The following is a 15058-nucleotide window of genomic DNA, read 5'->3' on the forward strand; positions in this document are numbered from 1 at the left end:
TCAAATGTATTGATGTACAATGCTCACTTTGTTTATTTTTTATTACAAATATTTGCACTGTAAAAATCGAAAGAAATAGTATTTTTCAATTCACCGAATACAAGTACTGTAGTGCAATCGATGTAAAACTTTAGAGCCTACAAGTCCACTCAGTCCTACTTCAGCCAATCGCACAGACAAACAAGGTTGGTTACAATTTGCAAGAGATAATGCTGCCTGCTTTTTGTTTACAATGTGACCTGAAAGTGAGAACAGGCATTGTTTGCATGGCCACTGCTGTAGCCGGGGTTGCAAGATATTTACATATCATATGCGCTAAAGATTCATATGTCCCTTCATGCTTCAACCAACATTCCAGAGGACATGCGTCCATGCTGATGACAGGTTCTGCTTGATAACGATCCAAAACAGAGCATGTTCATTTTCATCATCTGAGTAAGATACCACCAGCAGAAGGTTGATTTTCTCTTTTGGTTGTTGGGGGTCCTGTAGTTTCCACATCTTAAGACTTCTGAAAGCATGCTCCATACCTTGTCCCTCTCAGATTTTGGACGGCACTTCAGATTCTTAAACCGTGGGTCAAGTGCTGTAGCTATTTTTAGAAATCTCACATTGGTACCTTCTTTGCATTTTGTCAGATCTGCTGTGAAATTGTTCTTAAAACAAACAGCGTGTGTTGGGTCATCATCCAAGACTGCTATAACATGAAATATATGGCAGAATGCAGGTAAAACAGAACCGGAGACATACAATTCTCCACCAAGGAGTTCAGTCACAAATTTAATTAACGCACTATTTTTTTCATGAGCGTCATCAAAAGTAGGCAGCAATATCTCCTGTAAAAGTAAACAAATTTGTTTGTTTTAGCGATTGGCTGAACAGGAAGTAGGACTGAGTGAACTTGTTGGCTCTAAAGTTTTACATTGTTTTTGTGTGCAGTTATGTAAAAAAAATCTACATTTGTAAATTACACTTTCACGATTAAGAGATTGCACTGCAACACTTGTATGAGGTGAAGTGAAAAATACTGTTTCTTTTGTTTATCATTTTTACAGTGCAAATATTTGTAATCAAAAATAATATAAAGTCAGGACTGTACACTTTATATTCTGTGTTGTAATGGAAATCAGTATATTTGAAAATGTAGAAAAACATCCAAAATATTTAGTAAATTTCAGTTGGTATTCTATTGTTTAACAGTGCGATTAATGACGATTAATTTTTTTGAGTTAATCGTGTGAGTTAACTGCAGTTAATCGACAGCCCTACTTTTTATTCTAGAGCTAGCCAATGAATACATTTAATGCTCTTGCTTTTCACTTAATCTTTGAAGGTACTTGTAATCAGCCCTATTGCCTTATAATATCATTACATGAAACCAGAGAGATGAGAAGTACTGGTAGCTTAACAATAACTTCCTGTTCTCCACACATACACTTTAAAGTAAACCATTTCTGAGGGCTCAGTTCTGAGTATTATGAGGTCAAAGTTGCTTATAAGGGTAAATCTTGCTAGAGTGATTGCCCCCATGGCCACCTTCAGGACTGTCGTCATGGCAGCCATAGGAGCACTCAGAGATGGGAGTCCTTTTTTGCTCTTGCCTTATGCCAGGGATCACTCCCTCTTGTCTGTCCGTGTTCCAGAGCTATTTTGGGAGCTCAGATACAATGCTGATTGGAGCAGTATAAGAACTCAAATAGAATAAATGACAACATAGCTGTTATGTTATCTTTTTCTGTGTAAGATTCAGGACTGGTGAGTGTCCATTGGCATGGGGAAGGGAAGTGGTTTGGGTTTACTGATAAATTATGGTGGTCACATTGCCACATAAACACAGGGTACTTTTATGTTTATTTTTGTATTTTCTGAAGTTGTAAAACTTTTTTGAGAGTGGTAGCCCTCACAAGAGGCCCTCATATGGGGTAGACACTGTTGAGTAAGGTGTGTGGCATATAATTCTGGTGATTCAACAACAGTCAGACCGTTATGTGTTAACTGCCACCGGAGGGCCAATGGTCAGTGTGAAAGCAATGTTGGTTTAACATTTCAGTTGTATTTATTTATTTAGATTTAAATAATAAATGTTCCTATCCAAGGCTGTAGGCACCCTAGTGTAATTAGTATTACCACAAAACACCAAGAGTAATCAGGTAGGACCTCTGCCAGCAGCTAGCTATAGAGATGTGGCTTTCCAGCCATTCCCCATTCCAGGAAATACCATCAACCCTTTGCAAAAGCCGAATTGAATAGATGACTTCTGCATAAATACCTAATTGGTCAGGAAGCATCTAGTAGAGCATTGTGTGGATCCTGCGGGACCTGCGGGATCCCAGTCCCACTGCAGGGCTCTAGCATCTAGTGCAGTGGTTCCCAAACTTTAACAACCTGTGAACCTCTTTCACTAAAATGGCAAGTCTCGCAAACCCCCTCCTAAAAATGAATATTTCCAGGGATTTTCTCCTTTACCTGAGTATAAATTATAAAAGCAGTGATCTTGCAAATATACATTTTTTTAATGACATGCTTATTACACACTATTTATTACTATTATTATTCATCATTACAGTATTTTATTACATTATGAAAACCGCAACACTCTTCCAAGATCTCACTTTCATAGCTTTTATCACTTTGAATAAGCCTGTTTATAAGACAAGGCTCCTGTGTTTCATCAAGGAGTATCAGATGTGAAACAGCATGAAGGTATTTAAGAAGCCAACTCAGAGTTCCTCCTACACAAGCATTCAGGTCTTGAGCAGTTCAGGCAAACAACGCATGTTACACCAAAGCTTAAACTTACTGTTTTTAAAATTATTATGGAGAACACTAGCTGCCTATTTAATTTTAAAAACAGCAAAAAATATCCACCTCCCTTTCCATTTCTTATAAGGAGGCTTGAAGTTAAAATCTCAGTGTGATAGATATGCTTGCTTTGATCTGCTTAGCTCTTGGAAGTCCAGGGGCTCTGGGCTGCTGGCCTATGGGGTCCCTATGGACAGCTCTGTCCACCGTTAGGAAATTTTTTCCCCGATAACCCCCTGTAACATTTCGTGAACCCCAGTTTGGGAACCACTGATCTAGTGTGACCTAATCCCTCATATGTATGATTAAAAAGCAAAAGAGTAGAGTAAGTTCTCCTCTGCCCGTTTTAATTGTTGCTATGTTTCAAGTTGAAGTCAGCCTACCTATCTTTCTTTTTAAATCATTTGTGTATGCATTTGCCTCTGTATTGGCTTTCTTCTGCCATGTTTATGGTATTTGGTTAGTTAGTTCTAAAGAAGAACATGTTAAATAAGCCAGTTTGCTTATATGTAACCCAATAATGGAGCTTTGCAGAGTTTAGTTGTACTGAGATGTGTGTACACTCACTGTGCACATTATACAACATGTTAATAAAATAAATATTTGGAAGCTTTAAGAATTTTTCCCATTCATTTTTTTTTACACAGGATTCACCAGAATCTGATACTGAACGAGAAAAGGATAAAAAAGAAAAAGAGAGAGAGAATGAAAAGGATAGACCTAGACAAAGATCGGAATCAAAGCATAAATCTCCTCCTAAAAAACGTCCTGGAAAAGATTCTGTAAGCTTTCTTGGTTCCATTTTGTTTGTCTGTGAGGTTTTTTTATTTTATTTTGGCTAAATACAATATAGTAGCTTTACAGATCCACATAAAAATATACAACTAATTAAAGAGTAGCTTGCTAATTTATAAGCTAAGGATTTATTGTGACGGGTTGGATCACAGAAACCCCCTTGAGACTGCCAACTGATGTGCCGAGACTACTTCTGATGTAGTGTGCTCAGATGTGGATTGGCATCTCCAAGTTCTTTGTTAGCTTAAGTATTTCTTGACTGGGCACTTACTGAGAATAGTCTTTTCTCAGGAAGCTGACCAACTGCTTCACAGGGGCTACTTAAAATTAAACAAGTACATAGCCAATATTCATAACTTGGAATACAAAAATGATACATGCATACAAATAGGATGAATATATTCAGTAGATCATAACCTTTGCAGAGATATGTTACATGGCATATCTAGCATAAAACATTCCAGTTATGTCATATTTACTTTCATAAGCATATTTCCATAAAGCATTATGGGGTGCAACATCACATTTATTTACAGTGATTTTTATCTGTAGATGGACAGCATTCCAAGAAGATTTAAAATTGTTATTAGTGTATGTTTTGGGATCTGTGTAGCTTAGTAATTCTGCATGTGGTTTTGTGTAGATGTCATATTTTCATTTTAAAGCTGTATTTTAAATGATGTAAAAAAACCCACCCAAAACTGAAAGTGAAGTACACTGTTTAAGGAAAGTAGAGGAACATTTGGGTTTTGGGCCATAGTCCACATGGCTCACATGTTACGATTGTATTCATATTTAAACAATATGGGATTTTTAGTCTAGAACGGGGTAGAACACTTTTTTTTGTCAAGGTCCCAATTTCTTGGTCAAGGTATAGTCAAGGTCGAGGCTCTAGAGAAAATAATAAAAAAAAAAAAAAATCCCGACTATGATGATGATAAATTAAATAAAAAAGATTTTGAGGTTCATTCAAAAGGATTTGGTGGTCCAGACTTGGCCCGCCATCCATCTATTGACTACCCTGGACTAAAACACAACGAAGACTAGATTTGATGGAGCAGTCTTTCATCTCTGGGTGTAGCTGTCCTTTTCCCCACTGTTGATTTAGCACTGGTGGAGCTACATTGGAGCTAGACCAGTGGTGGAAGAAAGTGCTAATGGAGCTAAGTGGTTCTTGGGCTTTTTGAAGGCAAAGAATGTTGTTGAGAGCACTTGCAGGGTCCACTTTTTATTATAACATCCATTCTGAGTAACTTGTATTTTGGAGAATATATAGACTGGATTTTCTAAAGAGACTAAGGGAGTTGGGTAACTGAATGAGAAATTCTGTCAGGCTCAGCACTGTTGGCTCCCATGAGAGAGCATCTTGTAATGCTGTCAATGAGGTGTGTAGGTTGCAACTGTACCCTGTTGTTCAGTCCTCTCACAGACAGAAGTCTCTCAGAACTCTCTCTCTATGGGGAGAAGGGTGAGTACGTGGTAATTCATTAGGATATGTGTCCTCCGAGAACAATCCATTTTGGCACCTAACTCTCTTTGGCTCCTCAGAAAATTCCAACCATACATCCTATGGGGTGGGAGACATACTATGTTGGGAGCAGAGAACCAAGAGTAGCTAATCTGTCAGGCCTTGTCTACATTGGGCTTTTTTGCTCAAAATTGCCCACTCTTGTTACTACTGGTAGACTAATGGTGGATGCATTAACGTAGATAGGGCTCCAGACAGCTGCTGGTGTTCGCAGTAGAGCTCTGTGAATAACTGATTGAGGAGTTTTGTGGGTTTTTTGGGGGTGGGGGGGTGTCGTCAGTTCTCGGGGGAATAGATTTCTGGGCAATAACTTTTTTTTCCTTCAATTTTTGACCAATCAAAAAATTGGGGGGTAAATCATTTTGGGTGAAATAAAACATTTTATCTTAACAAAATTGAAATTTTTTATTTTGATTTTGACAGTTTTAAAGCGTCATTTATTTAATAAAATTAAAGGCAATTTTTAAATGAAAAATTGCTTTGAACTAAAAAATCAGAACGTATTTCAAACATGTCAGAATAAAAATATTTCTATTTGTTTGGAAACTGTTTAAGTAAAAAAAAATAATTGAAACTGACATCAGTTTGGAAGATGTTTTAGTGTTGCTGAATCTGCATTTTTTGGAGAAAACTATGGCCGAAGTCTAGTACTAAACACTATGTTGTGAAGACCTGCTCAGAGCAGGGTTACACAACAAGGTGGTTAAAACACAAGCTGTCACCTAGAACATTGTCTACTCCAATGCTTTCACTGTTGCTACCAATATTGGTAGCAGTGATGAAAAATTTGTGACAAGAAATCTAGTGTTAGACCCTCCTTGGGATGCTTATCGTCTGAGAACAGTTGCACACAAGTATATCGCATATTGCTCTGAGGGATGTAGGATTAGAATTCAACAAATGTTTTCATGTTATATTGCTTCACTTGTCAGTTCCTTTAAATATGGATTGTATTCCCTTGATTTTCTGGCTATACAGTAACTCCTCACTTAACGTTGTAGTTGTGTTCCTGAAAAATGCAACTTTAAGTGAAACAGTATTAAATGAATCCAGTTTTCCCATAAGATTTAATGTAAATGTGGGGGGTTAGGTTCCGAGGAAATTGTTTTGGGGCAGACAAAAGGCATTATATACTGTACAGTACTGTACTGTGGTGGGGAGGTGCCCCTGGGGCTCAGGGCTGGGGGTGCAGGGTCTGGGAGCGGAAGGGAGCTCAGGGTGGGGGGGGGTGTAGGAGGCTCAGGGGTGGGGCAGGCAGGAGGTGCAGAGCACTTACCTGGGGCAGCTCCTGTTTGGTGCAGGGGGTGTGCAGGTGGCTCTGTGCAGCGCGGCACCGCCCCCATGGTCGCAATTCTGGGAGCTTGTCCCGCCCCCCCCTCTCCCCCCGCCGGCTTTGAAGGGGAAAGCACCGCTTCTCTCCAGCCGCTGGCTGCGCGGCTGCCCCTGCTCCTCCTGAGTCCTCCAGCCCGTGCTCGCAGGGCCGCATTCCGAAAGGGGCTTTAGAGCTGCAGGCCGGGGCCCCCATTGGCCCAGGGCCCTGCAGCCCCTAAAGCCCCTGTGTTCCGGGTGGCCCTGCCTGCCGGAGGTGTGTGTGTGTGGGGGGGGGGGCAGCAGCTTCCCTGCTCTCTCCCTCCGTTCCTTCCTCTCAGAAAGTCCTAAACGCCACCAAACAGGTGTTTGGCAGCAGGGGAAGTGCTGGGAGGGAAGGGAGGGGGAGGAGGCGGAGAAGAGGAACTTGTGCAATGCTCCCTTGTAAAGTCAGCCAAACGACGTTATAAGAAAGCATTGCACAACTTTAAACGAGTATGTTCCCTAATGGAGCTGTAACGTAACTTTGAAACAACGTTAAGCAGGAGGATGTTAAGTGAGGAGTTACGTATTTCCTAATGAAGGCCAGAAAGCGGTATTGGAACACATGCAATAGCTGCTGTGGGTGAATTACAGTGTTTTCTTGTCATAATGGTTACATTTCTTTGCAGGGTAATTGGGATACATCTGGGAGTGAACTGAGCGAAGGGGAATTAGAAAAACAGAGAAGAACCCTCTTGGAACAACTGGATGAAGATCAATAAGAACATTATTTATACCAAATACATTTACAGTAGGATTTAATAAAAGAAACTGATGTCTAATTCAGGACATGAGTTCTGATATTCTGAGTTCCATTGTTGAAATAACAGTGGGTTTTAATGATACTGCATAAAAAAATGCATTCAAGTAATATCATTATGGGGCCTGGCATCAAATCTAGAAAAAACAGAGGAAATTCAGAGTTAAAGTTGAAGTTCTGTTCTTGACTTGCTAGGAAGCATATATATTCTGTACACCCTAGAGCCCTTTGATGAATGGAAGTTGTTTCACTTCTGACTCTGGGTCCTGCCTACTCTGGCCAGGGAAAGTATTAGCCCCTTTCTAGCAATCCATGTCTTAAAAAGTTCTTTCTGGAAAGGTGCTAAACCTGCTTTTAGAGGCCAGTGGAGACAAGCTAAATTTCCTTTTTGGAAAGATTCAAAATGTAGTTTCTTGTGGCTTAATTGTCTTTGTGTGTGTTTTTTTGTTTTGTTTTGTTTTTTTGGCAGGAGGAGGGAAATGGAGAGGGAATAATGAATCCATTTCTTGATTTATTGTAGTACAGAGAAGCACCAGAAACAGAAATTGCTTTTTTTGTGCACTACATTACCGGCCAAACTTATGGTTTTGATAATTTGTATTAAACAAAAAATGTGACTTCCTGGCTGAGACTTTCTATGTCAAGTTTCATCTTGGAGTGAATTTTTATGGTAAAGTTTTAAACCCTTACAAATAGGTGTTTATGATGGAAATCTGCTAGGCCTTTCATTACAGTGGCACTAGAGGGCGCTGCTGTAAAATAGCCACCATTTTTATTAAAGTAAAACCTGACATATATTAAAATGGCTGAGGGCATTATTTCAGCATTTATCTTGATAAGAAAATTTAACATAAAATCAAATGGTAAATTAATTTCAATATGTTGCCTTAAGGACCTGCTGAAGAATGTACCACCAAATTTTAAATAGCAGTTGCAATATTAATGTAGAAAATCAATGTTATTCTAAACCTTTTCTTTAAAAAAAAACTAGTATTGTTTTTAAAAATTCAGCTTCCACCTCCCACCCCCCTTTTGGTAGCCTCTGACCAGTTTTGCTTTGAGGAAAAGTTCTACTTTCCCTATTCAGTGACAAGTATTGACTACTGTGGTACACATTCTGAAACCTTTCTGATTTGAATATTTTTGTACATTTTTATCAATTATTAAATTTTGTCCTCTAGCGTGTACTGGTATTTATTTCTAGTTTTAAATACTCTGTACAGCTCTAATAGAAATAACTGCTATCTATGATTGATGGAATAAGCAACATGTGTTCACTCAATTTTTATTTTGAAGACTGTGTACAGAGTGTAGCTTCCTTTTCAGCGTATTAATCCCTTTTTCTAATACATATGACAAACGTTACCAGTACATAAATGCCTAAAAAGCCCATTTAAGATCAAAGCCTACAACTGCAGCATTCACACAGAATATTTTCAGTAGGATGGGTAAATGAGTCACACTTTTTAAGGTTGCTCTTTGAGACTGAAACTTTTCAATTGAAAGAAAATATTTGAGACATATTTGGTCTGCTATATTCAGAAGGAAATGACAGGTTTTTGTATTTAAAAATATTCAGTATACACCTCTAACATAACAAATGCTAGTCATCCATCACTACCTAACATACCTGTGAATCATTCCTTATTGAAGAAATACCTTATACGACTTTTGCCAGGTAGGGTTTGAGGTAAAGAATTCTAATAAATTGTATTTTATATATAATAAAATGTTTCATGCTAAATATCCAAAAAACTGCAAATGAACTAAAATGTTGGCAGTGGGACTGTTCCATATTTCTGCACCATGCCCAGCAACTATCCAAAGTGTGGAAAGTTGCAGGTTAGTCTGTGTGTCAGGACTTGAGCGCTGATCATTGGTATATGGCTATATAAAATCAGTTAGATTTTAAATATATATATTTTGCTAACCTTGTAAAATTCACTTCCCTGTGTTTATATTTTAAAAAAGCAAATACATTGGTATTGTAGCAATTAGGTTAACTCTATAGTGAAAAACAAAACCAAACACACAATTTGGGGGTGATAGTACGCAGTACACAGTTCATCATGTCTAATATTTGGTTTTACATTGACAGAGATTTGAGGAAATGTTTAAAGGTAGCAAATTAGTTTAGAATTTTTGACAGGTAATAATGGTTTTGAAAACACATTAGAATTTGTGTAAAATACTTTTATTGCCTAGCATAATCTACATGAAGAAACATGTTTCTAAGTAAATATTACTTTTAAAAGGTTTGTCTTTATTTTTCCATTAAAAATAAAAAATGTAACTGTAAATTATTCTAATGGAATGTATCTCTTTTGTATTTCTCAATCAGATCTTGCAAAAACCATCCCAATAGGAAATACAATCTCATTTAAATCTGTTTTGGCAAGGCACAGCTTACTTTTTTCCTCAAGATTAGAAAACATTTTTCTCCTCCCTCCCTCAAAAAAATTTTGCAGCCTCATGTTTTTCAATGGATGGGACTGCTCCTTCCTTGAGTGATAGGAAGTGTTCTGCCCCTGGGTATTTCTATCTACTCAAACAGCAACAACAAAATTCAGTCTGTCTTTTTCCTTCTCAAAAGGCATCACAACCCCTTGATTTCAGATTCTGTAGTTGTCTTGAAATTGAAGGGATTACTGGCGAAATAAATTTAGTTTTCCTTTTATTAATAATGCTATTGATTACTAAAACAAAGAATGTTTAAAATACTAATCAGTGTTTGATTTGCTATTTGTCTCTTTTGCACAATGCTCAGGTTGGACTGAAAGTTAGCTTTCCTGGTTGTAGTCAGTTTCACTTGAATCCCAAGCACTAGCTTTAATGCTGTGTTGCTTGGGTTGCATATTCTGCTATCTTGAATCCACCCCTCTTCCCATTTTGTTTTGTATTTGTTAAGCCCTTTTCAAAAATTTAAATCTAAGACTTGGTTACAAGATTTGTTCTCTTAAACTGAGCTTTGCAATATTTTGTTAAATTGTGTTATCGCTTACGCTGCTTACTACATTTATGGCATAATTTATTCACCACCACCAGAAATAACTTGTCTGCCATTTTATTCTTCTTATTAGATTAAATTTTGCTGCAGAAATATTGTAGCACATCTATTTACACACATTTTTTATTCTTTTGCAGTGTATTTCTCATAATGAATTTTTGCCTGGCATCACTAAAAATCATCTTTTGAGATGGGGGAAGAAGGGAAGGAAAAAAGTCATGGGGGTAAAATATCTGTTTAGGTGTTGTGATATTTTTTCTTATTCAGATATTAATTAAATCTGTTCACCGGATATAGATTGCTGGTGAGGGAGCTGAGCCTTGGTAAATACAAACCTTATATTCAAAGAGCAGCTGGAACTGTATGAAAGTGCTAAGAAAAGCAAATTCTTTTTCTTTTATATGACAGTGTCTCAAGATCTATTATCAATTGTACTGCAATAAGAAATGCTTGTTAATCAAAAGGTGTAGGATTTGAAATGTTTATCAAGGAAGTTAGACCAGGGTAAGATTTATGAAAATTAGTGACTGATAAAACGTAAGGTAGTTTTTTGTTTTACTTATGGTACACCTATATTGAAAAGTAGAAGTGTTTATAAAATAACCATATTGCATATTGATTATATTTCCCAGAATAGTGATGTGTCCTTACTATAATCTCATTTCCTTGCTTTAGAGTACAGTTTTTGTACTTGGTTTAAAAACAGAGGAGGGATAGCTCAGTGGTTTGAGCATTGGCCTGCAGGTCTTGTGACTTATTACCTCCACTCCCTGTTTTTTTAAAAAAAAAAAAGTGGCCTCTGCTCATCATATTTGCAGTTGCTACAAAAGAAGAGATATGTTTTTTCAAGCCATGAAGGGACCCAAGAACTTTTTCTTCCAACCCAGCCAGGGTCCTAAGAAACTGTTGTGTGGTAGAAAAAATTGACAAAACACACTCTTGTGAAAAGGAGTTCTAAGGTGAAGAACACAAAGAAAATGGTCTTAATTCCTTCCTGGTGTAAGTCCACTGACTTGAATGGAGAAAATTAGCTATGTTTGAGGTTTCTAATGAGTGCCTTACCTCCACCTGCCTTGACTTTATATTGCCTATGTTTAATATCATTATGGAAATAGGACCAATCATGGCTTCACAGAGTGGAGTGCTGTGTGGGTGAGATTCCTTTCCATTTTTGCCATTACTATTGTTTGTCTGGGAAGCTAGGTTAAGCAGAATTTGTGCAGTGTTTCTCGTCAAAACAAAAATACAGAATCATAGGATGAGAAACCTTAGGTTTTACAGAAAGTTGTGGCACAGGGCAGAAGCTGGTGAGAAAACTTGGAATTTGTAACCCCCCTCCTCCCCTGTTGATAAACTGCAGATATCAGACCATTATTTCTGTAAGAATAAGTTGTTCCATCATCATACTCATGATCCATCTGCTAGCAAGCTCTGCATAAAATAGTAATATAAACATACCAAAGAACCATGGATTACTGTATAGTAGTGTAAATAGTTTATTTGATCATATGCCATGAATAGACCAGAAAAGTAACATGAACTGCTTTTATAAAACACTTCTAATATTGCTAAGAAGCAGGTCTATTACTAGAAAAACATCAAAGAGAACATGCCAATATTACAGTCCACTTGCATGGTAATATTTGCTGTCTACAGTTAAGTTATAAAAATGCTTTTGAGTTTACGAGTTTGATCCATTTGACTAATAAATGTACTTAAATTACGTTGCCAAATTATTTTTTCTTATACAGATTAAAACTCTTTTGTCACTATCAGTGAAGAAAGAGGCAATCTTGGCATGTTCTCTTTTGCATGTTGAGTACACGTTGCTGTAAATGAGACAATAGGTGGCAGTTTTAATGTAAACTTTCTGTAAATAGGGAAGCGGAAGTCAATGTGGTAACTTTGAGCCCCAAACTGTCCATTTAGTTAAATATAAAAAACAAAACTATAAGTTAAAATAACATTCAGATTGTATAGCACAGGCTGATGCATTTTTTAAACAATATTTACAATATTACCCAGAGACTAAAGTGGGAATTAAAGAGAAGTGTAAAAACCATAAAAAACTGCACCAATTTTGTAGCAAAATATCTGTACATTTAAAAACAGATTCATATAACTACACATTATTCAAGGAAAATGGGACCTTCACCAGTGGTTCACATAAAGCACAACATAAAAGAAAAGAGATTCAGTGGTTAAATACTATACAATAAATTTTACAATTAACATACTGATGCAATGCTACCAGGAACGGTAAGCCACAAGCAAAATGTATCTTCTCTGAAAGTACAAATTTAGCATCAGTCCAGTTCTTGACTTTGGAATAGATCAAGTGCCCTGCCATTGTAGGATAAAATAAAATTCCATTATAACAGTAAATTGATCTGCACCAGTAGCACTGTGTTTATATTTAAAATATTGCCAAGCCTAATAAAATAAGCTCAGTTTTAAAGTGTAAAATGCAATATATAAGATAAGAATTTAGAAGTTGGGATGCATTTGAACAACAAATGTCCCTTTGTATTAAGTGATCAGAACTCGATTGTCAAAGGAAAAACATACTTACTGGGTTACCATTCTTGCTCAATGCAGATGCAAGTTTAAAGCTTATAGATGGGGTATTAAAATCCTCTCTCAGCAGGGCACAAGATTATTTCACTGAGTTAATAACTGAACCATAATGGTCCTCAGAAATCCTAATACTGATTAATGAGATGTTAATATCTTAGTGCTAATTAATAAATACACTTTGTTATTCAAAAGCTGCCTCTATTTGAAGAACGTAGTAAATGAGTCTTATACAACATTCTTGTTTCATAGATCTTTGCAATGCATTCATACCCTCCAACTATCCCACATTGCACACTGGCATATAAAAAGCAGAATCTGAACATGAAGAATAGTTCATGTTCATTTGATATAAACCGTGTGTTCACTGAATTATGTCTTGAACACATCTTATTTGTATTAGTCTGGGATTTGTATATGGCTGAAAGGTACAGTTCATTTTGTAATTACTTCCCCCTTGCACATGGTAAGCCCTTATATATATAAAAAGCTAATAAGTGCAGTTGAAGCTCAAGGTTAATTCCTTAGAGGACAGGACAGGAATGCATTGAAAAGCTTAAGTCCACAGCAGATTGCATCCAAGTATTACTTATTTACAACCTGTCAGGAAATCAAGAAGGGCCACTGAAGACCAATCACTAAATTTCATGTAACAAAAAAAAAAAAATCATGTATTTTACATTTTGGTTAAAAATACTGAATAATGTGTTGGTGTAAAAAGATACCCAATCAAATCAAGTCCTATTGCTTTGATTAATTTGAGCAGGTACTTCAATTTTAGGCACTTGTTAGCTATGGTTGAGTAAAGAGCCCATCACTTTTACGTTCCTATGCATTTTCTATGTCTTTTTGAGCCCTTTAGAAGGTAATTTTACTGTATTCAAGGCTATAATTAAATGGTAGCACATATAGTTCACATGGACAAGGTATCATTCAAGCACACGCTCTACTTTTCACATGCAAATCTCCAGCTCACATGGTTATTTCAGCACCATTTACAGAGCGCAAGTTCTGATCATCAAAACGTCGCCTAACGCTTCTCCTTACCGCATCGGCTCGTCTGTATGGCTGGTTTCTAAGATCTGCAAAAAGGAAATCGGATATCAGAAACAGGTAAATTAAATGTCATTTGTTTAGAAAAGAAAAAGTCCTTCTGGCAGCCAATCAAAGCAGCTTGTGTAGAAAGAGTAAAGGGCCTTTAAACCCATTGAGAATTAAACAAATATGATTTGTCCTTTATTAATAAACACCAAAAAAGGTAATACTGGTGGTATTCTTGTCTAAATAGATTCATGCTGTCAAGTTTTAAGTTTTTCTTCTGATTGGCTGGAGATTATAACTTTATTTTTAGTAAAGTCATTGTGAAAGGCAACATCTATTGGAATCAATAGAGCTGAAGTAGGTTTTTGGGGTTTTTTTAGATGTAATCACTAGAATCATTGCAATTTGATCAGTAATTTTTTTTTTCTGAAAGGGGCTGGAAGCTGAATAAAAACTCAAAGTAGGATAATGTTTTAAATTGTTCTTTCCAGAGCAAGAAAGACTTATAGAAGGCATAAAATCAATCTTTGGGGGGAGGGGAGCATGGAAAAAGTGGATACTAGACAATTACTATATGGTAAAAATGTAAAGGTTCTATTCTGTTCCATTGCTACTAGTCTGACGAGGATCCAAAAATACTTTCCCCCTTGGCTGCAGCCACACAATGATGACTTCATGCTTGCATGAGCAGCTAAATCTCCACCCATTCCCAGTGAAGTCAGAAATTACAACAGGGATAAATTTAGGTCATAATCTATCTGTCCTGATGAGTGCCATTTATGGAAGTAGGCCTCTTGGGAATGACGACTGGGGATATACGGAGCACACTCAGTATGTCCCTTGATCCTAATACGGGGAAAATTTCTTCTGCCAGGGAAGAAATTTCAGTGAGGGTGGGGCACCTGAAGCCCTTTGCATATCTTTGCTTACATGGCTTTTCGAAGTCGTGGCTGGGTTAGTGTTTTGTTTAAAGGCTCCTGGATCCCCCCAGCCATGTACCATCAGCAGGGGCAGCCAATGGGTGATGCTCAGCTGCTCCTGTCTGCACATGGATTTGTGCAGCTTCTTGTCTATCTCTTAGGGATACTGCACATGCTCCAGAAGCACTGTGTGGTACAGTCCTGGCAGCAGCAGAACAGGCTGGGGAACAGCTCTGGGGTGTGATGGGGCATAGGACACTGCTAACTATTTTGGGCAAACT

At 37.3% G+C, this 15058-nt stretch overlaps 2 protein-coding genes across 12 annotated transcripts in view; one reads left to right on the top strand and one right to left on the bottom strand.

Moving 5' to 3' along the window:
- The window catches only part of PRPF40A (pre-mRNA processing factor 40 homolog A), a 48448-nt gene extending 40028 nt beyond the window's left edge, over positions 1–8420 (top strand). For all 8 annotated transcript variants that reach the window (XM_054044151.1, XM_054044152.1, XM_054044153.1 and 5 more), the window contains exons 25-26: positions 3450–3584; positions 7105–8420. In XM_054044151.1, coding sequence (XP_053900126.1) covers positions 3450–3584; positions 7105–7197 — 228 coding nt within the window. In that variant the 3' untranslated portion in view covers positions 7198–8420. The remainder of the gene's footprint in view (positions 1–3449; positions 3585–7104) is intronic.
- Positions 8421–11722: 3302 nt separating this feature from the next.
- FMNL2 (formin like 2) overlaps positions 11723–15058 on the bottom strand; it is a 270726-nt gene continuing 267390 nt past the window's right edge. The window contains exon 26 of one of the 4 annotated variants that reach the window (XM_054044088.1): positions 11723–13898. In XM_054044088.1, coding sequence (XP_053900063.1) covers positions 13789–13898 — 110 coding nt within the window. In that variant the 3' untranslated portion in view covers positions 11723–13788. The remainder of the gene's footprint in view (positions 13899–15058) is intronic. The other 3 variants (XM_054044091.1, XM_054044089.1, XM_054044090.1) reach the window with 3 other exon arrangements.

The sequence above is a fragment of the Malaclemys terrapin genome, chromosome 11 (genome assembly GCF_027887155.1).
Source record: "Malaclemys terrapin pileata isolate rMalTer1 chromosome 11, rMalTer1.hap1, whole genome shotgun sequence".
Taxonomy (NCBI): Eukaryota; Metazoa; Chordata; order Testudines; family Emydidae; genus Malaclemys; species Malaclemys terrapin.